The 25,794-nt window shown below is 54.3% G+C and overlaps 2 protein-coding genes across 16 annotated transcripts in view; one reads left to right on the top strand and one right to left on the bottom strand.

Moving 5' to 3' along the window:
• SLC66A2 (solute carrier family 66 member 2) overlaps nt 1–25,738 on the top strand; it is a 96,344-nt gene extending 70,606 nt beyond the window's left edge. For 2 of the 7 annotated variants that reach the window (XR_011542143.1, XR_011542142.1), the window contains 2 exons: nt 17,392–17,591; nt 21,418–25,738. Coding sequence is in view for 2 of the 7 variants with exons in the window: in XM_070627944.1 (XP_070484045.1) it covers nt 17,392–17,506 (115 nt within the window). In the remaining 5 variants the exon portion in view is untranslated. Of the gene's footprint in view, nt 1–17,391 lie in introns of all 7 variants that reach the window. The other 5 variants (XM_070627944.1, XM_070627943.1, XR_011542141.1 and 2 more) reach the window with 4 other exon arrangements.
• Nucleotides 3,993–25,794, bottom strand: part of KCNG2 (potassium voltage-gated channel modifier subfamily G member 2) — an 84,764-nt gene continuing 62,962 nt past the window's right edge. For all 9 annotated transcript variants that reach the window (XM_070627934.1, XM_070627936.1, XM_070627937.1 and 6 more), the window contains one exon: nt 3,993–6,052. In XM_070627934.1, coding sequence (XP_070484035.1) covers nt 5,237–6,052 — 816 coding nt within the window. In that variant the 3' untranslated portion in view covers nt 3,993–5,236. The remainder of the gene's footprint in view (nt 6,053–25,794) is intronic.

Below are 25,794 nucleotides of genomic sequence, written 5' to 3'. Positions count from 1 at the left end.
CTCTGCCAGTTCACACAGAATGCCTCGAAAGGATGGGAAGGATCTCATTTAACTGCCAAGAGAAGTGTTTCAAGGAAAACCGAGAGCACACGGGACACTTGCAGGACAATCCGGTATAGCAAGTAGGGACGGAGCTGTCTGTCCTGAGCAATTTGCTTTTTCGCATGGAGAGTATTTACATTGGGGGCAAGATATTAAAAAAATATATGAAGTGAAAATATATGAAAGAGATATATTTTTAATTGTTTTGGCGAGTCACCCAGCCTCTGGCACCTGGGAGACCCAAGAATGGGCTGATCAAAGTGGCGACCTCCGCGCTCCTCTGAGGGTGCAAGGATCCTCACTGTGGACCTGGATCCACTTACTGACGCAGGACAGGTCCTGCTTTGGGGGTGGACTTTTCCCTTCTGATAAAGTGTTAATTAAAATGAACTATTTTAATTAAAAAATTAATGCCTACAGTAAAAATTCAAATAGTAAAAAAAAGACAAAAAAATATACGAAGGTGCTTTTTTGGGTAACCCCTCTCTCTTCCTGTGAACTTACCTGTAGCCTATTTCTGTGGTTCTGAGAAGGAGCTGAGAAGTGACAGGGAGAAGGCGCCCGTGTCCCTCTGAAGAGTCCCTGGAATTGCCATCAGAGGCGGGGCCGCAGGAGCTGTTTCACGGGCCCAGCTGTTGCCCCGGCCGAGCGAGCTCTGCGCCCTGAGTGCCGGACACAGCCGTCCAGCAGGGAGAGGCCAGAAGTTCTTAACAGCCCCACGAGCAGTGGTGCTTCTAATGGAAAAATACATGAAGATCACTTTTCCCCAAAATCATAAATCTCCTATTTGTTTTTATAGCTCTTCCTCTCAACAGGAGAGCATTTTGGAAATGGGAGCAAAATGGTGATGCTGCTCTGGCTCCTGGGTGGGGACGAGCCTCATCTCATTGAGTGGAGGCTCTGAAAGCTTAGAGCACTCACAGCTGTGAGTGTTTTGCTGAGTCAAGCTGCCAAGAAGAAACTGTGTGTGGGGGGAAGGCGGGGTGCATTTTCCCCTAAAATAAGGGGTATAGGAATTAGGCCTGTTTTGGCATCAAATATGGGGGTTTTCAGGCCTCCAACATCAACAGTGGAGCATGTTCAGTCTGAGGGGTCCCCCAGATTCCCCAGAAGCACACACAGTGGGTGGGTGAAGAGAGCAGGCTGGTGAGGGGGTGGAGGGAGCAGGTGGGTGAGGTGGGTGGAGGGAGCAGGTGGGTGAGGGGGGTGGAGAGAGCAGGTGGGCACAGGTGGGGGATAGAGGAAGCAGGTGTGTGAGGGGGGTGCAGGTAGCAGGTGGGTGGGGGGAAGAGGGAGCAGGTGGGTGAGGGGAGTGGAGAGAGCAGGTGGGCACAGGTGGGGGATGGAGCAAGTGGGCGCAGGTGGGGGATGGAGGGCGCAGGTTGGTGAGGGGGTGGAGAAGCAGATGGGTGAGGGGGGGTGGAGGGAGCAGGTGGGGGATGGAGGGAGCAGGTGATTGGGGGGTGGAAGGAGCAGGTGATTGAGGGATGGAGGGAGCAGGTGATTGGGGGTGGAAGGAGCAGGTGATTGAGGGGTGGAGGGAGCAGGTGGGTGAGGGGGTAGAGGGAGCAGGTGATTGGCGGGTGGAGGGAGCAGGTGGGTTAGGGGGGTGGAGGGAGCAGGTGGGGGATGGAGGGAGCAGGTGATTGGGGGGTGGAAGGAGCAGATGATTGAGGGATGGAGGGAGCAGGTGATTGGGGGTGGAAGGAGCAGGTGATTGAGGGGTGGAGGGAGCAGGTGATTGGGGGGTGGAGGGAGGTGGGTGCAGGTGGTGGTGGAGGGAGCAGGTGCATGCAGGTTGGAGTGGCCGGCCTGCTGGTCAGGGTACAAGGAAGGATGCACAGCACGAGCAGAAGCAGCCCAAGAGCAATGGGAGAGTGTCATAGATGCAAATCGCCCCTGAAATGCTCGCAGATGGTTTCAGGGAACCGGAGAGCTCTGGCAGGGACTGGGATTTTTCATCTTTGGGATGTGGAGCCAGAAGGTTCTTCAGGATCCCTCTGGTTTTACCACTGAGGAGACAGATGCAGAGATGGGCCTGCCTGCACAGACCCAGCCTACAGGCTTGGGCACCTCACTGACCAGAGTGATCACGACCCATGCCCAGCCCTCCTGAGTCAGCGCATCGGACGGCGCTCTGCACGGCGCGCAGGGTGGCTTCAGGGTTGCGTGTGCACACTGGGCCTCCTCCCGTCCCCCTGGAGCACTGTGAGCACTTGAAGCAGACGGCCTTACGTCACTGGCAGGAGGTGTCTTCAGTGTGGGTTCCATCAGCGTCCCTGAGGTAGCAGGCTGGTAGGGACCTGGCAAGCTCCTGGCCTCCTCATCCAGATGGGAAACTGAGGCCATGGCCAGTGGGAGGCCTACCCAGAGCCCAGCCTGTGGGACCACTGCCTTGGAGGAAGGGGTGGCTGTGGAGGGTCCGGGTGGGTGGGGTGGCCCCTGGCACTTTGGAAGGGAGAGGAAACCCAGGGGCTGGGTGGTCTGCTGCTGGTGGGAAATGAGTGCCACTCCCTCCCACCTCACACCCCTGTTCTCAGCAGCACGGCCATTGGGTGCCCTCATCCCTGTGGCTCAAGGTGGCCTCTGGAGTTCCAATGGCTCTCCTGGTCTTGGAGGGCCCCTGGGCACCCGCAGAACCACTGCAGCCCGGGGTGTGGAGTGGGACAGGACAGCTCCCTCAGGTCCCTGCCGCTGACCTGGTCCCTGGGGAGCCTGGGTTATTTCTGGAGGTCTTCGTGGGAAGGTCAGCGAGCCCCACTGCACAGGGGGAAGCAGCTTACCCTGGAGATCACCAGGCATGTCGGACGAGGAGCAGAGGGTGGCCAGCACCTCGAGTGTGGCATCAACATGTGGGGGTCCCGCGGGCACCAGCAGACGTCTGTGTCAGAGGGTACCAAGCTCGCTGCTCGCTCCTCAGCAGGACCCACCGCTGTCCCTGTGAGAGGGCTGCCAGCTTTGCACCCCGGGCCTGCCCCGTGTTGGCATGTGGGAGCGTCCACTGACCTGGCCACAGGAGGAAGCAGGGCTGGGCCCTGGAGGACTGCCTGGCAGGAGCCGGTACTCAGGTGGGCTCCTCCGGTCCCCAGGTAGACCCCGCTGGCCTTGGCCAGGGCTGTGTGGGCCCAGGAGGGAGGAAGAAGGGGACCCTGGCCCAGGACGGCAGGAACCAGGGCAGGGCCGGGCCTCCCACCCACAGGGAGCCGGCCCCAGGGAGAAGCTGCAGGTGGAGCTTGGGCCATCCTGGCCGTGCAGGCAGGCTGGGTGAGCAGGTGTCAGTCCAGGGTGCCAAATCCAGCCTGGTGGACAGCTCTGTTTCCCCATCTGATACAAGGGGACCCTTTCTTCCCCTGAGAGCTAATGTGGGACCTCCGAGGGAGCAGTCACTGGGAGACAGGCTTTGCCTCCACATGGTTTGGGGACCCTCAGCTCACTCTGACTGTGAAACATTTCTTGGTCACTGGTAAGATCAAGTTACTTCCGTTTCCCTGCTCCCCAGGGCCCTTGTCCACCTGACACTGACCAACAGACTCAATAGGTGGAGCCCAGTACTCACGGAAGACGAGAAGGAGAAACCGAGGCTGCGTCAGGAGGTTCAGCCCACCCTACCCCTGTAGAGTTTGGGCTCATTGTGGAAATCCCTCCCTTCCAGCCCTGGGTTCTGTTCCAAGCCCAGCTCTCTGAGAACACCCAGCCCTGCCCTGGGGAACAATGGGGGGGTTGGGGGGGGCGAGCAGGAGGCTGGGGGTGCCACGGTAGCAGATTCTGGAACTGGGGGAAGGGGCACTGAGGGACACAGCTGGGCTTCGCACACAGGGTGCTGTCCAGGCGGAGGTGTCCTACTGCATGTACTGGTTTCTCTATGATCGCAGGAAACCCCATCCTGGCCGCAAGAGCCCCGTGCTCTGGGGTGGATGCTGGCACTGGTGAGAGGAAGGCAGCCCAAGCTGTGCAGGAGAGGCGCTCTTTTTATTGAGTTGCAGTAGCATCTTAGGAAATGTCTGCAGAGCAAGGGCCCCACCCCGGCCCCGCCGCAGCCAGCCCCTTCCTCTCCACGAGCTGGCCCTACACCAGGGGCCCTGCCAAAGCCGCGTGGGTGGTGGGGGTGGGTGCCCATGTCAGTGGGCCTCCTGGGGTGATGCAGGTCCCCCCACCAAAGGGGCTGTAGCAGCGATGTCTCAGGAGTCGTGGTTCAGCTCGTTGAAATGGAAAAGTACCAAGCAGCACGATTTGGAAAGTTCCACTGCTGATCTCCAGAGCAGAAAAGGCTCCCTCCTCGGTGAGGTCCGGCTTCTCCTCACACCTGCCGCCCAGGGCCCCTTCCTCTTCCTCCCTCTCCTCCCCCACCTCCTCCTCCAGGCCAGGCCCGGGGAGGAGGGAAGTGTTCCCATAGGGGAGGGGAGGGTGTGGTGCCCAGCCCACCTGTGAGGGCCGGGGACCTGCACCTGGAGCTTCGCAGAGGCGTTTTCAGGGGATAAGGTGTGAGGAGGCCATTCAGGAAGAGCCCACAGAACCAGTGCCAGGGAAGGGAGGTCAGAGGGCATGGCTGGGACCCCCAAAGGAACTAGAGGGCTGAGAGCATCGATGTGACACCTCTGTCCCTGTTCCTTGGCAAGGACGTGGGCCTCAGCAGAGCTGCATGTGTAGGGGCCTCCCTCCCCTTGGGCACGGCCACTGTGGCTGACTGGCAGAGCAGGGAGGGTCTGCCTGCCTTTGCTCCCCCGGGGCCTCTTCCCCCAGGGACTTGCCCCCCACTACTCCCCGAGGCTGCCCCCGGTTGTGGCCCCCAGCTCCCGGGGGCTGCCCTGGCTGAAGAGCAGGCCAGGGGACTAGTGTGGCCTTCTGGCATTTGCTACAGGCTCGGAACCTCCTGGACTTGTTGAGTTTGGTTTTTGCTAGCCGTGGAGTCCAGGGAAGGCAGAGGAGAAGGGCTGGCGATGCTTCCGGGCAGTACTTCACTCCAAGCTCGGGATGGCCTTCGGTCCCCGCTGGAGTCAGCCCAGCCCTGGGCCGCCTTCTGGGGACGCTGGTCGGAGCAACATGCACGTGGACTAGATACGCGGCGAAGGGGAGCTGCCGCCCCGCAAAGTCGCTCCGGACGGGGCACGAGGCGAGGCCTCTGGTTCTATTTCTCAAGCCGCAGAGGGGCAGCCTCCCGGCCCCGCGGCCACCGCTGCCCTGTCCGCCACCGCGGTCAGGCCGGTCCTGCCCGCGCCCACGGCGCGTCCGCGGAGTCCCCGGCCAGGTCGGCGCCGTCAGGCCCCTGCGAACTGTCCTCTGTGGCGGTGGGGGAGCGCGTGCTGTCTTCGCGCAAGGCCGGCTCGGGGCTGGCGGCGCGCTGCTGCTGCTCCTTGAGCTCGGAGTAGGAGCGCGAGAAGGTGTGGAAGATGGAGGTGACCGGGAAGGCCATGAGCAGGATGCCGCTGAGGATGCTGCTCAGCGCCACCACCTGCCCGGGGAGGCTGCGCGGCACCATGTCGCCGTAGCCCACGGTGGTCATGGAGATGACGGCCCACCAGTAGCTGGCCGGCACGCTAGAGAAGTCGCGGCGCGCGCCCAGCTCGCGCTCGGCCAGGTGCACGAGCGGCGCGAAGAGCGCCATGGCCACGCAGAGGAAGAGCAGCAGCAGCCCGAACTCGCGCGCGCAGCGGCGCACGGTCAGGCCGAGCGAGCGCAGCCCCAGCGAGTGGCGCGCCAGGCGCATCACGTAGAGCACGCGCAGCGCGCGCAGCAGCCGCAGCACCAGCCCCGCGCGCTCCAGCAGCTTGTTGCCGCCCGCGCCCGCGCCCGCGCCCGCGCCCGCCCGCGCCGCGCCGCCCGCCGCCAGGCCCACGAGCAGCGACACGTAGAAGGGCAGGATGGCCAGGATGTCGATGATGTTGAGCGGCGTCCGCAGGAAGGCGCACTTGCTCTCGGCCTGCAGCGAGCGCAGTAGGAACTCGAAGGAGAACCAGGCCACGCACACCGTCTCCAGCACGAAGAGGTTTCGGCACTTGGGGGAGCACTCGCCCTGGGGAGGAGAGGGGGACACGTGTTAGGGGCAAGGAGCGGGGGATGTCACTCCCCGTGCCTCTTGATCCCAACCGATGCGAGTGTGCCACTGCAGGGGCCAAGGGGTATCGCAAAACCCAGTTCCTGTAAAAAAGATGTACTGGGAGATTGGCTTCTGGCGTGACAGCATGAGGAGCTCAGCTGGCCCGCTCCCCAGCAAACCCGATGAAAATCATCAAAAAAACACAAAACCATTTAAAGCCTCTGGAACTGGTCCTAAGAGGAAATAGCAAATGGAACATCTGTTCAAGAAAATCTGTGAAAACTCGGTAAGAAGGGCAAGAGTCTTTAGTGTTTGAACCAAGACCCCCGCACGGCCCCCCAGCAAGGAGACTGTGCTCCAGAGGCTGCAGCGGGGACGCATGGCTCCCGCCCCCAGCCCCCCGCCCGGGGCTTTCTTCCCAGGAGGAGTGGGACTCCAGCGTTGCTCGTCCTGCCCCCAGCTCCCTGCTGCTGGCTGAGTCCCAGCTCAGGGCAGCTGAGAAGAGGGGCGCCTTCTCTCGCCCAGCTCCACAGGTGGGGTGGAATGGAGACTCTACCTGGTGGCGCACGGAGAACACTGGGGCCCCACATCGCCCTTGCCCAGGCTTGTGAGGGTGGTTTCCCCAGGAGAGGCAAGCTAAAGGACCTCGGCCTGCTGCCTTCCCCTCCCTCCACAGAGCACTCAGCTCTGAGAATGGGGAATCACCAAGAAAGAGGCTTACTACTGTGCCCATCCCCATCCCCAAGCCCTGGTGCAGAGGTTTCACCTGGTGGCTGGGGGACGGAGGGGATGGGGGGAGAAGCAGGCCGGAAGGCAGCTCCTGTTTTTTCCCAAAGCAACAGACTTCATTTGCAACAGAAAGTGGTGAAGTCCAAACCCAAGAGTGCTTTCAAGAGCAGTGGCAGTTGTAGAAGGAAAATGAGGAGATTCACGGATCTAATGAAGACACAGCCTAGGCTGCAGGCTGGCTAGTTTGCAGGAAGAACTGGGGTAGAGGACATCTGGAGGAGCCCTCCTGGGGTCAGAACAAATACCGGACACTGGCCTCAGAAACTATTCCATCCCAAGAGCCACAGTTTGACTGGCTCGGTTAGTAGAGCAATTTGTGCCTCAGGACATTGCTGAAAACAACAGAGGAATCAGCCAGCAATTAGAGGATTTCACAGCTGGGTGTGGTCAGGGAAAGAAAGAGAACCCTGCCCCAAGCACTGTCATCCCAGGGTGACCGGGGGTGTCCCCAAGCTGGGCCTCCCTGGGGAGCAATGGCAAGGGCTGAACGCTGTGTATGTGTGTGTGTGAGGTGTGTGTATATGTGTGTGAGTGTGTGGTGGGAGGGGAGCAAGAATAGACTTCACTAAAATAATCCGGCCAATTTCTAAACAAACAAGTGAATAGCAGTAAAAAGCCCTGAGTGGGGGGCAGCATCAGGGTTGCTACAATGGCTCAGGCAAAGAAACAGAAAAGCACGACCCATCATCAGAAAAAAATAAGGCAACAGAAACTGCCTGTGAGAATGACCAAGTGTCAGATTTAACAGCAAAAGACTTCGAAATAGCCATTATAAATGTGTTCACAGAACTAGTGGAAAGCTTGATTAAAGAGGTAATGGAAGGCTTGATAACAATCCATTGCATCAAGTGAGAATATCAATAAAGAGAAAATTTTAAAAAGAACCAAATGCAAATTTGGGAGTTGAAAATTATAATAACAAATGAAAAACTCACTAGAGGAGCTCCATGGTAGTTTTGAACTGGCAGAAGAAAGAATCAGTGAACTTGAAGATACGTTGATAGAGATTATGCAGGCCAAAGAAGAGAGAGGGAGAAAAATGATGAGTCTCAGAAAAATGTAGGGTACTGCTAGTCCACCAACATGGGGAAATGCAAGTACAGAGGAGAGGGGAGAGAAAGGAGAAAAATGTTCCAGGAAGTAACAGCTGGAAACTTTCAAATCTATTGAAAAATGATAACCTACAAATCAATGAACTCCAGGAGGGGTAAACGTAAAGAGACCCACAGACACATCACAGTAAAAATGCGGGAAGTCAAAGGCAAGGAGAACATCTGGAAAGCAGCAGAGAAAATAACACGTCACTTGTGAGGCAACTCCAATAAGATAACAAACTGACTTCTAAGCAGAAACAGTGCAGGCCAGAAGACAGGGGATAACATATTCAAAGTGCTCAGAAAAAAACCATTTACCAAGAATCCTATATGTAGCAAAGCTCTCATTCAAAAATAAAGGGGGAAATGAAGACTTTTCCAGATAGATAAAACTGAGAGAATTCGTTTCTAGGACACCAGCCTTACAGAAAATCTGAAAGGAAGCTCTTCAGGCTGAAAGCAGGTGATCTAGAACTGTCATAACCTCGGATTTGGCAAAGGATTCTTAGATATGACACCCAAAGCACAAGCAACTGACAAGAGATTTTCACATATTGAGGTATGTGTGGTAACTATTCGGGTTCAAAATTGATTCAAGATCAAAACTTGAACTAAAAAGCCTGACTTCTGGCCTATCAAACGTACATTGTACATCTGCTGTAACCATTGAAATAAAGAATGCACTCTCTTAAGGTGAGAATGGATACTTCCCCTCCTAGCCCGATTGCTAACATTCTGTTGGTAATGCCAGGATTAGTCCCTTTCCCAAAGTCAGGGTCATGTTGACCTGCTAATCTGCAACTAAATACCTCTTTGAAACTTTGATGAAAATGTATCCAGGCTGTGTTTAATGTATGTTCTTTGTTCTACGAAGATATAAGACTACTGAAAACCATGCTTCTCCAGAATGCTTTCTAAGGCCTTCCGGGTTATCATCCTCAATCTCGCTCAGGTAAACTCACTGTACTTTTCTTATCTATAGAATGCTTATTGGTTATTTTGCATCGATATTTCTTGGTGTACTGCAGCAGGATTTCAGAGAAACCCACCGGAGACCACCTGGAACCAGTTTGAACAGGCACTTGGTACCATGCGGGCCCATCTGAACTTTGTTCAAATACCACCATCTCAAGGATCTAAGTATCTTAGTAATGATCTATGTGTTCTCACATTGGGTTGAGGCCTTTCCTTGCGGAAGAGTGAAGGCTTTAGCAGTAGGCAACTTATTGGAAAGGGTAATTCCTGTCTGGGGAATTCCTACTGAGTTTTTCAGTGACTGGGGAGCTCATCCCACCACACAAATTATTAAATCTATTTATGGCATTTGGCCAATAATGCAGCATTTTAACTAACCATATAATCAGAACTCACTTGGCAAATCTTTCAGAAGCATTCAGTCTCTGGTGGCCAAAAGCTCTTCCGCTAGTACTTGTCCATCTTAGAGCTACACTGTAAACATCGGCTGTCTCCTTTTGAAATAATAACAGGACAGTCTATGCAATTAGATGAGGAAATGTATGAACCAACTTTGCTTAAGGGAGATATATTACATTGTTGCCAGGGTCTCATGGAGGTGCTTAAAAGAAATGAAAGATTGCTAGCTGATTCCTTTCACAGAGAGCTCCCAGGAGATGAAGACCTTAAGGATCATGGACTATAACCTGGAGAATTTATTTATTGGAAGAGGCATCAAATAAAATACTCTCTGCAGCCCCGTTGGAAAGAACCATAGCAGATAATTTTAACCATTCTGTACACTGCAAAATTAAAGGGCATAGACTCATGGATTCACATTTCTCATTAAAAAGCCTCCTCTGCCTGGGTAGATTTCAACTCCTGTTTCTGACACCTGACTTTGACTGACCAAGACAAATACCTCCAAACCAGGATGAGAAGACGGCGGCATCTGTTGTAGACAGCTGTCCCTAGCTTCCAGACCAGGCCTGTATTCCCAACCTTATATCTCCTCATTTAAACCCCTGTAATGCTGAAACCATATATCCATTTTATAATTGGTCCATTTAAGGTTTTCGAATGCTATTATACTTAAAGAAAGTGGTTGGTTAGGAACACACTGGTGTTGAAGGCAGGCATTTATTGGATGGCTCCTGGTGGAACTCAGTGGTTGTATGGGACAAACCTCTGGCCTTGGCTGCCACCTGGGTGGTTGGGACGCTGCACCCTGGGTCCCCTGGACGCAGGGAAGGGTTTGCCCTGAGCTAACATCTGTTGCCAGCTTCCTCTCCTTAAGGCCAGATGGGCTCGCTCAGTGTTCCACTGGTATGGCCACCCAGCGGCTATATTTGCTCCTTCTTTGGAGCTAGAAGATGTCATATATCACATATAGAAGCCCTGACTAAATTTACTCAACAAGTCCTTAATGATAGTCAAGTAGGAATAGCATTATCAAATAGTGAACTGTCTTTAATGAGAGAGGCTGCCCTTTAAAATAAAACGGCTTTAGAAATTTTAACTGCATCCCAAGGTGATATGCGTGTAATCATTAGGACTAAATGCTGTGTTTTTATCCCCAGTGAATCTTCCAATGTGCCCTCTCTGCTAAAGCGCGTGAAAAACCAGGTGAAAGCCCTAAGCGATCCCACACCTAGTTGTGATTTATTTAGTTGGCTCCCTTCCGGAATTGGCTCCCTTTTGCAACCCAGATGGCAATTCCTATTTCTATTACTCCTTGGAATTCTTGTATTAGTTATAATATTCAAACTACTGTTTTCTTTACTCAGTGTTGTAAGACTGGCACGTAAGCTAGAGTAATGATTGCTTGGTGACTTGAGATGGTCGATCGATCTTACAACCCTGGATGAATTTCCTTTTCTGATAAAGACTATACCTAAGAACTTATTTTAAACTAATCATTTCAAGTATTCAATTATCTATTCTACAATAGTCATGAACAATGTAACTATAGGACGTCATGTAAAAGCACATGTATGTTTGTGCAATAGTCTAAAAATAATTGACAAATTACATAACCTACGAAATGCTTCCTCTGTTGATATATACCTCTACGCTTGTCCACTATATCTGACTATTTCCCCCCAACGTGGATAACTGGGCAAATCAATGACATAAAAGCCCATCACTGAGGGACATGATGGGCCCAGGGCAGGCAGGAGCCACCCTGGCACCGAGGGACAATATTTTGATCAGCAATGCTTTCTATCGGAAGATTATTGCTCAAAAGGGAGAAATGACAAGTACGTTCTTTGTTTTAAAAAGATATAAGACTGTACTGAAAACCATGCTTCTCCAGAATGCTTTCTAGGGCCTTCCAGGTTATAACCCTTACCGTGGCTCAAGTAAAACTCACCTATTTCTCTTCTCTATACAATGGTTACTGGTTATTTTTTGTCGACACAACCAAGATAAAATAGATGAATTAAATATCAAAATTAAAAACTTCTGTGCTTTAAAACTGTTATGGCCTGAATTGTTTCTCTTCAAAATTCCTATGTTGAAGTTCTAACTCCCAGCACCCAAGAATGTGACTACATTAGGAGATGGGGTCTCTAAAGAGGTAATTGAGGTAACATGAGTTCATGTGGGTGCCCTGATCCAATCTGACTCTCCTCATAGGAAGAGGGGATTAGGACACAGACTCACAGAGAGGGATGAACCGTGTGAACACACAGGAGAAGACGCTGTCTACACAGCAAGGAGACAGGCCTTAGAGGAGACCAACCCTGCCAACACCTTCATCTCGAACGTCCAGCCTCGGGAACTGTGAGAACATGAGTTTCTCTTGTTTAAGCCACATGGTCAGTGGTACTTGTTATGGAGGCCGGAGCAGACTGACAGACACCATCTGGAAAGTAAGACAACCCACAGAATGGGAGAAAACATTTTCAGGTCTTATCTCTGGTAAGGGACTTGTATCTATGAAATATAAAGGATTCTTACACCTCAATAATAAAAAGACAAACAACCACATATTAAAATGGGCAAGGGATCTGAAGAGACATTTCTCTAAAGAAGTATATAAAAGAACAAGTATATGGAAAGATGCTGAACATCATTAACCATCAGGGAAACGCAAATAAAAACAACCATGAGATCCCACCTCACACCCACGAGGATGGCTAGAAAGAAAACTCAGATGACAACAAGTGTTGGTGAGGATGCAGAAAAAACGGAGCCCTCATGAAAAAACACTGCTGATGGGAACGTGAACCAATCCAGTCATTTTGGAAAACAGTCTGGCAGGTTCTCAAGTGACTAAACATGGAGTTACCGCCGACCCAGCAGCTCTACTCCCAGGTGTGTGCCTGGGAGAAGTGAGCACATATGTCCACACAGAAACTTGTACAAGAATGTTCACGGCAGCATTATGCATAAGAGCCAAAAGGTGGAAACAAACCAAGCGTCCACCACTGACGAACGGATAAACAAAATGTGGCAGATCCACACAATGGGATGTTATTGGGCCGTAGAAAGGAGTGAGGCGCTGACACCTGCCACACCACCAGTGGACCCTGAAGACAATTCGAAGTGAAAGAAGCCGGTCACGAGAGACACAGGCTGTGCGGGTCTGTCCTCTGTGAGGCCCAGAGTAAGGACATGCATGGAGACAAAGTAGAAGTGGTTGCTCAGGGCTGGAGGGGAGCGGCTGCTAAGGGGCAGGGGTCTCCTTGGGTGACAGAACGTTCTAAACTTACATTGCGGTGATGGCTGCACAGCCCTGTGAACACACTGAAGGCCACTGAATCCTGTACTCTACAGGGTGAGTCGTACGGCGTATGAATTATATATCAGTAAAGCTATTTTTAAAGAGACTGACCTCTAGGTGAATCCCAGAGTGTGTGGCTGTTTGTGGACCATGGGCGGGGACAGCAGGCCTGCCAAGGCCCCGGGTACCCCAGCAGGCGCTTGGGGCGGGGGCCTTGAGAGGAAAGAAGACAGAGAACATGCAGACCTCTCCCAGCTGCCCAGCTGCTGGAGGGCCCTGGTCTGGCCAGGTCTCACCTTTAACCCTGAGCCCCCACCCAGCCTAAGTCCCTCCCCGGGCGACCTCTCTCATGTCAAGGAACTGGAGAAACATCAGAACACACCAGACAGCTGACGCCTGTCATGCTCACTGCTCGAGTCTGGGCTCAGCCTCCCGGGTGCCTTGTGCCCACCTGGCTCAGGCCCATCTGAGCATCAAGGACACAGCCTCATGCCAGTCCGGCTCCCTGAGCCCTCTCACCAGGTGATAAAGCTTGGGGCTGGCAGAAGAGACCTTCCACCACCAGCAGACAGCACTTGAGAACCCATCGGATACTCCAGATGGAGAACAGGTCATGGTTCAGCCATCGATTGCAAAACCCGGCAAACATCTGCAGCATTGGTACTGAGGGCACCGAGGTGAGTGCGCCCACAGGCTGCTCCTGAGTCCTGTCTTGTATGTTCAGGGCCAGACACTGATGCATCACCTGGTCTGCAAGGAAACCGGGCACACTTGGGTCCTGCAAGCCTCTCTCCAACCCGCACTTTCCAAGCCAGCCACTCTCTGTGTGTATCGGGCGGAGCCCGGCCGTCCCATTAGCGGCTGCCGGAGCCCAGTCCCTGGGCCTCTACATTAATCATCATCCTTGTGTGCTTGAAATACTGGCCACCTGCTCACTCCCTCCATGGTCCCTGGCACAAGGGTGGGCCCTGGGCAGGTGGGTCTCTTCTCAGAAAAGGTGATGGGGCCTCCAGCCCAGATGAAGGGGCCGCCGAGGCTGTGGGAGGAACTTCCGGTTTCCAGATCCTCTCCTGGGGCACGTGGGTCACAGGTCAAGGGTCTTCAATGGCCTGTCCTCCCGAGAGGCCTTGCGGGCCCCACGCCTCCCTGCCAGGTCAGCACTGTGTCGGCCAGGCCAGGGCCTTTCCAGGGGTCGCCCGGCCCATCCCGGCTCGGGAGTGACAGCTCTCTCCAGGCGCTGACTGTGTCCCTTCCAGGAGCGTCCACACCTGTCTGTGCCCCTCACTGAAGGAGCAGCAGGGCTGCAGCCTGACTGGAGGGGCCCAGACTCTTTGGGACAGGTCTGTGGCATGGCCTGGGTCCGAGAATGTCGGTTTCAGCTCCGTGTGCGGTTCTGTGGTGTCTCCCAGCCCGTGTCCCTCTCTGTCATGGGGGGAGGGCAGAGGCGGCTTGCTGTCATCCTCGGGATTAGGATCTGCTGTGCAGGGAGGGGCCCCCACCCCGCCTGTGCCCCCTGATGTGCTCTGCGCCCACACTGGCCTCTCAACCACTCCCACTTGCCGGCTCCCCCCAGCCAGAGCCAGTCCCGGGCACAGGCCAGGGTGCGACGGCAAGCGTGGCTTCCAGAAGGGCGCAGCAGCTCTTCCTCCTTCTCAACAGTGCCGAGGGAACCCGGGGAGGGTCGTGGCTGCTGGGCTCTGCTCCCCCTGTGGCATCTGGCGACAGTCACAGACCCTAGGGGTAGGACACCTGGGAGTGAGGCCAGCGGGAGGACAGCCCACAGCCGGCGGGAGCAGCGGTTAGGGGCAGGGGCACAGCATGGGTGCTGCCTCTCTCCCTTCCGGAAGGTTCCCTCTCTTAGGATGCGTGTCCCAGGAATCCCAGTGTGCAGAGCCTGGCACCATCCGCAGCTTGCTGCTGATGGTGGCCCAGACCTGAGGTGGAGGGGCCTTGGGGGAGGGTCTGGGCCTGGGCCCTGCCCCCCAGAAGAGTCTGACGACCTCAGCCCAAGGGTGTTCAGTGGCCCTGGGACTCACAGCCCCAAAATCCACACAACGTCCCATTCGGGGCTGATCGCAGGCCCTGGGTCCCCATCATCTCAGCATTGCAGGCAGCCCCAACCCAGCGCAGCTTCCAGCACCATTTGGGTGGGCAGACGGGGAGAGGAGACCTCTAGGGGAGGGCCTTGCCCCACGCATGAGGAGTGACCCCAATGTGCCCGCCTGGAGCCCGCAGATTTGGAAAGAGATGGACCCCCCCCCCCCCCGCCATCTCCTTAAGGACCAGCCTGCAGGTTAATGGGAGGAAGCTATTTCTGGAACTTTCAACCCAGAAAACAGACCTCGATTTATCATAATTTGACACATCTGGCCTATTTGGCCAAAATTGGTCAGAAATAAATCTATGTTCAGCCTGGCTCACCCAGTTTTGAAGCCCCTGCCCTCTTTGGTCTCCTCTGGCTTTCTCTGGCATTTCCCTGACATTCACGTTTTTAAATCAGGCCACGAGCAGCAGGTGGCCCTGATGCATTTGCCGTGGGTTATCTGTGTGTGGCTGGCCTGGGTGAGTGACACGGGTGTGCCCGGTGGCCATGGTGCTGGGCCTGGGGTCCAAGTGGTGGCTCCTCTGCCCGAGCTGCTTAGCTTCAGGAGGAGGCTCCTGGGGATCACTCTGTGCCCCCACCCAGGACTGACCACTGGGGCTGGATTGGGGGTCCTGCTGACGGCTTCTGCCTGTCTGCTGTTGGGGCCAAGGAGAGCTCTGGTCCTGGGTCCTGGGTCCCAGGTGGCATGGAGAGGACATGGAGATCCCAGGACAGACACTTCTAGAGGGAGAGAACATGGACCCCAAACTCTGCGATGGGTCTGGCCTCGCTGGCTAGCAGTGGCAAAGCCCCACTTCCCTCCTTCCAGTGGGCGGGGCTGTCCCAGCCTGCCCTTCGTGTCCCCGTGGAATTCCTATGGGAAGGGAAGTGAGTGTGCTCACGTCTGCAGGAACGTGTGGGACCCATCGCCCTCCCATCCCAGAACAACAGCCCTGAACGTACCAGGAAGCCACACAAATGTACACACCAGCCCGGAGCCAGGCAGGCAGCACCCGTGTCCCAGCTCTAGAACCTGCCCGCACTCCTGCTCAGATATCACAGCACTTCCTGCTCTGCACAGGAAATAGGAGGTCATAATAAAGGGCAGCCCGGGAGCCAGAATCCCCCTTATGCCCGGTCCACCATGCTGGGCCCTGAGCCCTGACCCGCCCGTCCTGGCCACCCCACCTCTAGCTGTCTGTGTGGGTGCCGGGGGCCGAGGAGGGAAGTATCAACGTGAGGGGCTCCCCTGAGACGTCTCTGCAGCCCCACAGCTGGACCTGGTGCAGCTGGGCCAGCAGATGCCAAGGGGCAGGGACAGGCCCTCTGCTCCCTCGGAGCTGGGGCACTGGGTTCTCACTGGGGGTGCAAGTGCCAGGCTGGGGTGCATAGGGAAGGAGGCCTCTGGAAGGAGGGCTGCCCAGAGGCGAGTCGGGTCCTGAGAGGTGGGGAGAAAAGGCAGGGGGATCTTGGCACCGGGTGTTCAGGAGCTGGTCTCTGGGGAAGGGGACAGAGAGGTCGGCTTGTCCAGGGGACACTGGAGCCCTGGAGGCCGATGGGGAGGCTGAGGGAGGTCAAGAAGGGGCAGGGAGGCCCACGGGAGGCGAGGGCCGAGCCTGCAGCAGTGCAGAGACCGAGGGATGGGAGGAGTGGGGTTTTGGAAATGGACACATTAGGAAGTGGTGACCGACTAGGCTGGGGGGGCCAGGGGGCAGGACACATGACCGTCTCCACCCAGACAGGCGAGGGGGTTCACTGGGACGGGCAGGACCCTGCAGAGTGGAAGTCCCACAGAAACGCCTGGGGTGGATGCAGATTTGTGCTGCTGCGCAGAAGGATCAAGGCTGCGGAAAGACCCGGGATGGCCTGGAGAAGGGTGGCCCCGAGGCCGTGGGTGGGGAGTTGAGGGGCAGAGCAGACGGGAGGAGCCCAGGCCCCAGGGCCCAGAGAAACGTGCGTTGGCGCGGGCTGGGAGACCCGCTGGACCCACTGCCAGGAAGCTCGGGAGGACATCCGGAGAGGCGGGGTGTGGGGCAGCTTGGGGCTCCTTTCCCCTCAGGACAGCACGGAAGCTTCCAGCAAAGGCTTCCTTGAGCTGGTGAGGCCTGGAGTCTGTGAGCAGAGGTGAGTCGAGACTCTAGGAACAGAAGGGGGTCCACTGAATGGGGAGAGGTCCCAGGAGGGGAGGAAAGAGCCCCCGGGGACGACCTCGTCAGGTCTGGGACAGGAGACCCGAAGCTGCAGTTGTGGGGTCTCCTGGGGAGGGGGCGGGCGGGGGCCTGGGATGGCACACAGGCCGGCTCCAGGCTTCTGCCTGCAGGTCTGAAGGGAAGCCCTCACTCCCCTGCCCGCGCTGGAGGCAGAGCCCTCTCTGCAGACCGCAGCTCCCCACGCCCTCACTCTCCTGCCCCCAGGACTGTCCTGACGCTCCCGCAAGGCCCACGCCCGGCCCCAGGAGCACTGGTCCCCGGTGGCGTTATGAATGTTTGTCCCAAGGGCAAACACCCCTTCTTGGTCGAAGTACATCAGACACTGTGTGCCCCACCCGAGTGGCAGCCCTGGGATCCAGGAACCAACCTGCAAAGTCTGCGTAAGCAGCCCCAGCAGGCGCCTGAGCCTTGGGCTGTGGCCTCAGCTCCTTTCTTGTAATTTGGTTTCTTTCTAGGATGGGAACTGGACACCCTCTAATTCCTGTGGCCCAAGAACCAAAGGTTGGCTGCCTCCACCGAAGTGGCTCAGTCAGCGAGTTCAGCTTGAGCTCATTACAGACACACCTGTGAGGATGGGGGATGGCTGGCGGGGCCCACTGCTCCCACGTCCAGGCATTGCCGAGCCGAATGCCAAAGCTGGTGCCTCTCTTTAAACGTAAGTCAGTGGTATCATCCTCCACAGCCACAAGAAACCACCCCACCACCAAACTGTTAGGAACACCCTACAGGGATGTGAGCTAGAGTTTCCCCAGGGCTTCCTGGGAACGGAACTGTCGGTTTGTCAGACAGGAACATCTTCATATTTATCAGAAATTGCTGGCTTATTCCCCTAAACAGCTACATAAACTTAACATGCTCTCCACCAGGCCAGGGTCACCTGGGCCCCAGCCCAGGCCAAGGATCTGGAGGCCCAGGGTGGCTCCAGAATTGGTAGAAACTTCTGACAAATGTATTTTAAAAGCATTCAAAAGGCTGTGTACAAGTCGACCTGGAAATCCTAGTTTGGGCAGTGGGTTCTCAGGGAATATCAGAAATGCCCACAGATTATGTTGGAGGATATGCTCTCTTCTCAGACCCATGCTAAAGCCATGTGCCCCCTACAACCCCCAACTCCCTGGGCAGCATCTACAGCCAGACTGTCAGCCCAAGGCTGGCACCCCTGCTCCCTTTGCCTTTCCGGAACGTCCCATACAGTGCGTCATGCTGCATGCAGTCTTCTCCTGCGTGTGTAACCTGGGATTCACCCCTGCTGTCTCAGGAGTCAGTGGTGTGTTCTTTACTGCTGACAAGCTCGTGGCAGGGACATACCGCTGGTCATGCCTCCATCTGTTGGTGTACATGTGAGTGGTCCTCTTGGGGCTATTTCAGATTAGTGGCGTGCATGTTCACGTGCAAACCTATGTATGACAGACGCTTCCATTCTCTCGGGTAAACGCCTGGGTGGACTGCTGATCATATGGAAGTGCACTCGCTTATTCATTCTTCAAGCTTATTCGTGGATCTCTTGGGATTCTCACGAACACAGTTTTTCTTTCTAACCATGTACCCTTATTTCCTGCTCTTGCTTCATTTCACTGGCTAGGCCTTCCAGTTTTCCGTGCTGACCAGGCTTTCTCCCTGCCCTCAGGGGGCATCCAGTCTGTCCTGTTTCATCATTATGTGTGTTACCCGCGGTAGGGTTTTTAAATAGATGTTCTCTATCAGGCTAAGGAAATGCCCTCTGTTTCTGGATGGTTGCAGTTTTTTGTTTTAATCATGAATGGATACTGAATTTGCCAAATGCTTTTTCTACGCCTATTGAGATGATCACATGGCTATTTTCTCTGCTGTGTTAATATTACCAGTGATGCCAACTGACTTCAAAGCGGAACCAGCCTTGCTCTCCTGGAGAGCTCCACTTGGTCCCAACACGTGGGCCTCCCCACATGCTGCTGTGCTTGATTGACTAGTGCGCATGGAGGAGTTTGCATCTCTCTTCTTGACAGATACTGGTCTGTATATTTTTTCTCCTAAAGCCTTTGTTTGGTTTGGTACCAGGATCATATTGGTCTCATAAATGAGTTGGGAAGTGTCCCCTCCTCTTCTATTTTCTGGAAGAGATTGTGTAGAAATGCTTTTTCTTCCTTAAATTTTTGCTAGAATTCACGAGTGAAACCATCTGAGACTGGAGTTTTGTTTTTGGAAGGTTTTAAACTATGAATTAAATTTCTGTAATAAGCGCAGGATTATTCAGGTTATCCAATTCTTCTTGAGTGCGTTTTAGTGATTGAACATGTCTTTAATTTTTGTTTTGCAAAAGTAACACATGCATATATAGTTTTTTAAAAACTCCATTAATAATAAAAGGCTTATAGGAAAAAACAGTATTCCTACCCCCCACTCATTTCCCGGATGCAAGTTGTCAATTTTTAGTAGTTTCTTCTAATAGTTACTTCCATACTTTTAAATAACATGCTCGTCTGACTATTGACATGATAATTTTATGTTTCCACTGACTGTCGTTGAGGCCTGGCTCTCACATACTTCACCTCGCCGCCCCTACACGTCGGTTACTACTTTCCTCCAAACATAGTTATTCACGTTGTGGGGAAAGTCAGTAATTATTAAGACAAGGTGAATACTGGTCACTGCTGAGTCAGGTCGTGGTCTAAAAATCACTTTTTTTTTTTTCCTCATAAAATGTTTTGTTTTTACTGAAGTTTTATGGCTGCATTCTAAAACTGCGCAGCTTGCTATGAATATGGTGCATGTTTTCCAAATGCTCCAGCACAACAGAGTTGATGAGTGTGTTTCCTCTCTGGTCTGCCCCCCCACGGGGACCCCTGCCCTCATGTGCAGGTGGAGGGGCGGTTTCCCTTTGCTCCTCTTGATTTGGGCTCCGTGGAGTCTGTGTGCCCCCTCTTTGGTTCACTCATCGTTCTGCTGAAGTACATCCTCCAGTAGCTTCCTGCGGAAAGGTGCCTGGGAGGGAAGCCTGTGCATGGCTAGGAGGTCTTTGTTCTGCCTCCAAGCTTGCCTGCATGATGGCCTGACACAGTGATGGTAGAAATTCATTCCCACTCAGGATTTGAAGGGGTTGCCCCATTATATCCAAGCTTTGCTGCTGAAGTTTCAATTCACAAGAAGGTGCATAAATCATAAGTCAGGGCATTTCCAAACTGAATGGACCCACAGGACCAGCACAAAGATCAGAACTAGAATGCCACCAGCCCGGCCACCCCAGGGCCCACCATCCTGAAGACCAAGGCTGCCGTGACCGTTCACCCTTCCTACGTGACCTTGTATTTCCCTTGCTCCCCAAAGCTTCCAGGAATCCTCTTTCCCTCGAGTTTCATGGTGAGGAGCCCAGTGTGGGCGCATCTTCATCCACTGTGCAGGGTGCCCGTCAGTGCGAGACCTGCGTGCCAGGATCCTGAGACCCGAGGCCCAGCAGGCTCCCCTCAGCCGTCCCTGCTGGAATCTGCTCCGTGAGGGACGTCCTTCCTGCCTCCATGTTCCCACCCCACCTCCCCCCGTTCTCTTGGCATCTAATCCTCCAGACATGCACCAGGTCCTGTTGATCCAGGCAGTGCCGCTCCCAGTTCCCAACTGCGCCCCTCCATCCTTGACTCGCTTCCACAGCGTCTTGTTCGTTTCGTGACACAACACCCCCTCCTGCCCTCTGGGGGCACCGATGACAATTCTTGAGCATCTCTGTTTCCTGTTCAGGGCTTCTCTCCTCCAAGCCCCGTCTCACCCTTCCTTTCGTGTTATCCCTACTTGTCTCAAGTCTCAACTTGTTTCAAGTTTCCCTACTTGTCTCCTTTCCTATGAGGGGGGCCAGGCCTCAAGCAGATGACCAGATGGGGCTGGGCCTTTGTCAGGACCCTGATGCCGGCAGGCAGCTTCTCCCCGAGGAGCTCAGGTCCTCCAGAGACGGGCCCCAGGCTCCTGCGGGCAGGGGTCAGGGGTGGAGGCGTCCTGGATGGGGGAGGTATGCAGTAGGTTCTCCCACAATACCTGTTGCAGCCCCGGCACCCCACAGCCCTCTGTGGTATTTGCACCCCCAAATCCTGTTCACAGGCCTCAGGCTTCCTGGGGCAGGAAGGTGGCCGGAAGCTGTATAGTTGGGGCAGCAGGAGCGGGCTCATCTCCCACGTGCCCCACTCCCCGTCCTCAGCCTTTGTCCCCCAACAGCTGTGTGCTGCCCGAAGTCTGCAGAGCGGCCCACGTTCAGGGATCCAGGCTGCAGCACAGCAGGTGGGCTGGGTGGGAGACAGGAGACTCGGAGGGTGCTCGGGACGCCGCCCAGCCACAGCGAGGCACCGTCCACGCCAGGCAGAGAGGAGCACAGGTGCAGGCAGGCTGGCTCCGAGACCAGGGACAGTGACAGCTGGTCCATGCCAACTTCTGGAAACCAAGAGGTCTTGGAAACCATTCTCAGGAGCATAGCCTCCACAGCACGGTGTTCACTCAGTGCTGGCCCTGTTCTTATTTTCTAGGGAAATAAACAGGAGCACCAGGCCATGGTCTTCGGTGACAGAGGCTGTAGGTGGTCAGCAGCGCGATGTCGGGAAAGGCCTGACCCAGGGTGGGCTTCCATCCCCGGCTCTGTTCCCGTCTCAGAGCATCACACATTCAGTGGCATTAGCCCTTCCAGGGAGTGCTGCTGGTTCTGATACACTGTGCGCCGTTACTCTCGGTAGATTAAAGTGAAGTATACGCATGAGGAGATGAAGTAAAGGCCGTGGGTGGATTTGCCTCTGCACGCTGCACAGCCAGGGCGCCCACTGGGCTCCCAGCAGAGCCCCGTCCCCCGGGTGGGGGGTCTGAGCACAGCAAGCGTCTTCATCAGAGGCCCCAAGGCTGGCAGGCTCCTCACACTTGTCTACTATGTGATTAAGTTCCCAAAATGCTCACGTCCCTCTGCTGCCTGTGATTCTCTGGACACTGACGCCCATCCCTCCATCGACCCATCATGGACCTTGTGTAGCTGGCAAAATCATCCAGGGAAGCTGCTGTCCTCAGTGGGCAGGAAATTCAGCAGTTCCACTCTGTTCACAGACTGGACGCACGAAGGATAATCCTATAAAAAGGACTTAGCGTCGATAACTTATTTACTCATTCACTAACCACAGTGTGCAGTGTTTATCTTTAGCTTCCCATAAGTACCTGAAAGAAAACCCTTATTAACTCATTCATTAACTATGAATTTATAATAATTTGACTTTGAACTGAACTGAGGTTTATTTTTTCCAAGTATCTATGGAAAAAGGCTCTTGTAGTGCCAGTGGAGGAGGAGAAGGAACATTAAATCCACTTAACAGAACAAATTGTTTAAAAATAGCCAACAGTCATTTGCATGGAAATGATGAATGCACTCGTTTCAGATTATCTGCCCTGAAGCAGGGCTGTCAATTCCCTTTCCTGTCAACACTCTGAGGACTGGTTTCAGGCTGTCCTATATAACGAAGTGGAGACAACTTCATTACAAGGTGCCCTGCTCTGCCCTCCCCTGGTTGGAACTGGCCTGGTCTTCCAAAGGCCCCAGCGCAGCGTCTGCTGGTTCTCCTGTGAGCAATGTCCTGCCTGGATGCGGTGAGCTGTCTTCAAGAACGAGTAGGCACCGACTACCGCCAGCATCTTACATGTTGGTGTGCTGAGAAGTGAATGAGGCTGTGTGGTCCCCACAGCTGTGAACACGCGTGCACCACTGAGATTCATTCATTCACTCAACTAGCTTTGCTGAGCACATGCATTGGGCCAGGAACTGTGCTGGGGCCTCTGGGGTCCCTGCCCTCAGGCCCTGACGTCCTCGAAGGAGTGACTGACACGAGCCGTGTACAGACACAGAGGAACAAGACAGTTACAGATGGCAACCCCTCTCATGAATAAATAAGGAGGGTGTCCATCTCAGGAGAGAATGTTCCAGATCATGAATCTGAATTCTACTTGAGTCACAGAAAGGCAGGGCAAGACCATAAACTGCGGAGCTCCGTGCCTCTCTGCACAGCAAGGCCACCTGCTTTCCGGCCCCACAACCCTGGGCAGGAAGCCCAGTGGTGCCGACCAGGAAGGGCCTTGGCACCTCGGCTTCTGTGCTGGGGGCTGAGGGGAGCTGCTTTCTGATTGGGTTCAGCAGGAAGTGACTTTTTCCAAGCAAGGAGCACCTCCCCGGCAACTGCATCAGAGCCTGCAGCAGCCGGAGGGCCAGGGAGCACTGCCCCTGGGGGCTCTGAACACCCCAGCACCTCACAAGCCAGCAGGCTGTGCATCCACAGGATGAGCCAAGGTTTCCTGCGGGACCACGGCGCGGCCAACGCTGAACGGACATCCTTGGGCAAGTTCACGAGCAAAGATCCAGTCCTGCAAAACCCAGGGGGGCAGGGCCTGTGGACAACAGCAGCCTCACTGGCTGGCCCCACTGTGCTCACTTGGGGTGCTCCAATGTGTGCGCGTCAGAACACTGTCGAAGAGTCTCAGTACGACATAAGGTTCTTTATGAATTCTCCTTGACGAACTCTGCCTTGGCAGGTCCACGCACTGCACTTACACATACACGTCACACCAGCTCTGCCACCGCCAACACCGCCAGCCCCGGGGGGCTCAGTGAGTCCCTGCCAGCCCCTCACATCCTGTTTGCTCTCGGGTTCTGCACTAGAGCAGAGAAATTCCACACTCAGTAATTTTCATCTCTGCGTGATGCAGCTATTTACAAAAGTGCAGGAAAGCATTTTAAAGGTCATCTTTAAATAAAAAATGAATATTTTCCGGTCCCTTCTCATGTCCCTCAGCCCGCTACCCAGGAAGCCCCACGCCAGGCCCCACGGGCTCCTGCACTCACGAAACAGACGGAATATGCACCGACACCACCCAGTGTCAATGTCTCCTGTCTCAAGGTGAACACTGTCTGCAGCCTGAACGCATTCAGAGCTTTCTGTGTCTTCACCGTCAGCCCCTTCCCTGGGCTCAGTCCAGACACTGTCTGTCCCCCTCCCCACGTGTGGGGCAACAGGCTCCCACCCACCGACTCCTCCAGCGACCACAAGCCCACCTCCAACTCGAGCCACGACCATTCCACATTTCTGCTCCGCTTTAGTGCCTGTTCAGGAATGGCCCCCGAGTGCAGCTGGTAGAGCTCACGCTGCCACCCGCGAGGACCTGCTCTGCCTCCCTGGGCTCTGGTCCTCGTGGAGCCCCAGGCAGGGCCTCCTCACAGGACCTGGAGTCACTGCTGTGTCCTCGTTCACAGGATTAAGAATTTCAGGACCGTGACAGCCGAGCACTAAGGAAGCAGGGGCTGTCCGCGCAAGGAGCCCGCAGCCTCGGATGCCCTGAGGCCTGCCTGTGCCTCCTCATCTGTCTCCTCGGGCCTGAGAGCAGGCGCCCAACGTGCCTGTGACCCGGGCCTCAGAGAGACGGCCAGAGGGACAGAACATCTGCAGGACGCCACCTGGGAAGAGGCAGAGAGGCAGGGAGCCTCCCGAGCACAAGCCGCTTCCTGCCACGCTGACGAGCAATTTCCAGTCAACAGGCTTCTCAAAGTTAATTTCCATCCCTCTACGGGTAATTTCACCAGATGCGTGACTCCTGTCAGCACCGCTCGCGCATTCCCGTGGGAGCTGGCTCAGAGCTCTGATCCTCACGTTCTTGCCCACGCAGCTCGCCTCCCTGTGGGTCCCTGGCAGGGCCCAGGGCAGGGGACAGACCCTCAGCCAGCAGCCAGGAGCTTCCCAGCCCCGCCCAAGGGAGGAGCCGTGAGCTGGCTTTTTCTCTTCTTGAATACAGTTACTCTGCAGTCCATGTCTGCAATTCCAGCATTCAAAGTCCCATGGATCTGCTTCAGCCTTCCTTCCTTCTCCGGACTGGTATTCACGGTGGCGTGCCTCTCCGGCACCTGTCTCTTTGACTGAGTGCTGAAAACTGCTTTTGAGAAAAAATAAAGTAAACAAATACATATATAAATAAATATTTAAAAGCTGCAAAGAATTTTAGTCTTATTTGACTCTTTATAGTAAGACATTTATGTCTTCAAGTTTTTACCATTGTTTTGTTTTGTTTTTTTGCTGAGGAAGGTTGGCCCTGAGCTAACATCTGTGCCAGTCTTCTTCTATTTTGTATGCCGTATGTTGCCACAGCATAGCTCACGAGTGGTGTAGGTCCGTACCCAGGAACCGAATCCGGGCTGCTGAGGTAGAGTGTTCCAAACTTAACCACTAGGCCATGGGACTGGCCCTTGTTTTCACCATTTTATAAGCAACAGTTCACAGAAACATGCAATTCCAATGATCTCTTGGAGTAAATTCCCAGAAGTGGATTTCCTAAGTCAAGTGGAAGCGTGTTTGATACCTGGGTAGACGTCTCCACATTGGCCTCCTCTTCAGACTCCCTTCAACAATACACGGAAGGGCTCATGTCTAAACACCCTCGCAGGCACGGGTGTGGTCAGTTATTCTAGTCTTTGCGAACAGGGTAAGTAAGATGCTGTCTCCTTGTTTAAATGTGCATCTCTCTGATCATAAAGGAAACATCTTTTCCTATGTTTTGCCATTATTCATCCTCTTTAATTTCTGGCTCATATCTTAGCCCTCCTTTGTACTGAGATGCCATTATTTTCTTATAAATGTTTGAATTTCCTCTATATGAAGGATATTAGCCCTTGGTCATATACACTGCAATTTTATTCTTAGATTTCAGTTCTTTACTGTTTAAATTGGGGAAGTGGAGGCTTTCATTAATTTTATTTTTTTTAAGATATATGGACTCTAGGTCATTTTATTTATGCTTTATTTTCAGAAGAATAAACTCCATGATTGAAAATTATGGCTGTGTTCATTTTTTCTTATCACCTTCAAATAAAATTCATAAAAATCAATGTT

Source organism: Equus przewalskii, chromosome 7 (assembly GCF_037783145.1).
Source record: "Equus przewalskii isolate Varuska chromosome 7, EquPr2, whole genome shotgun sequence".
Taxonomy (NCBI): domain Eukaryota; kingdom Metazoa; phylum Chordata; class Mammalia; order Perissodactyla; family Equidae; genus Equus; species Equus przewalskii.
This window is presented reverse-complemented; position numbering and strand designations above follow the sequence as displayed.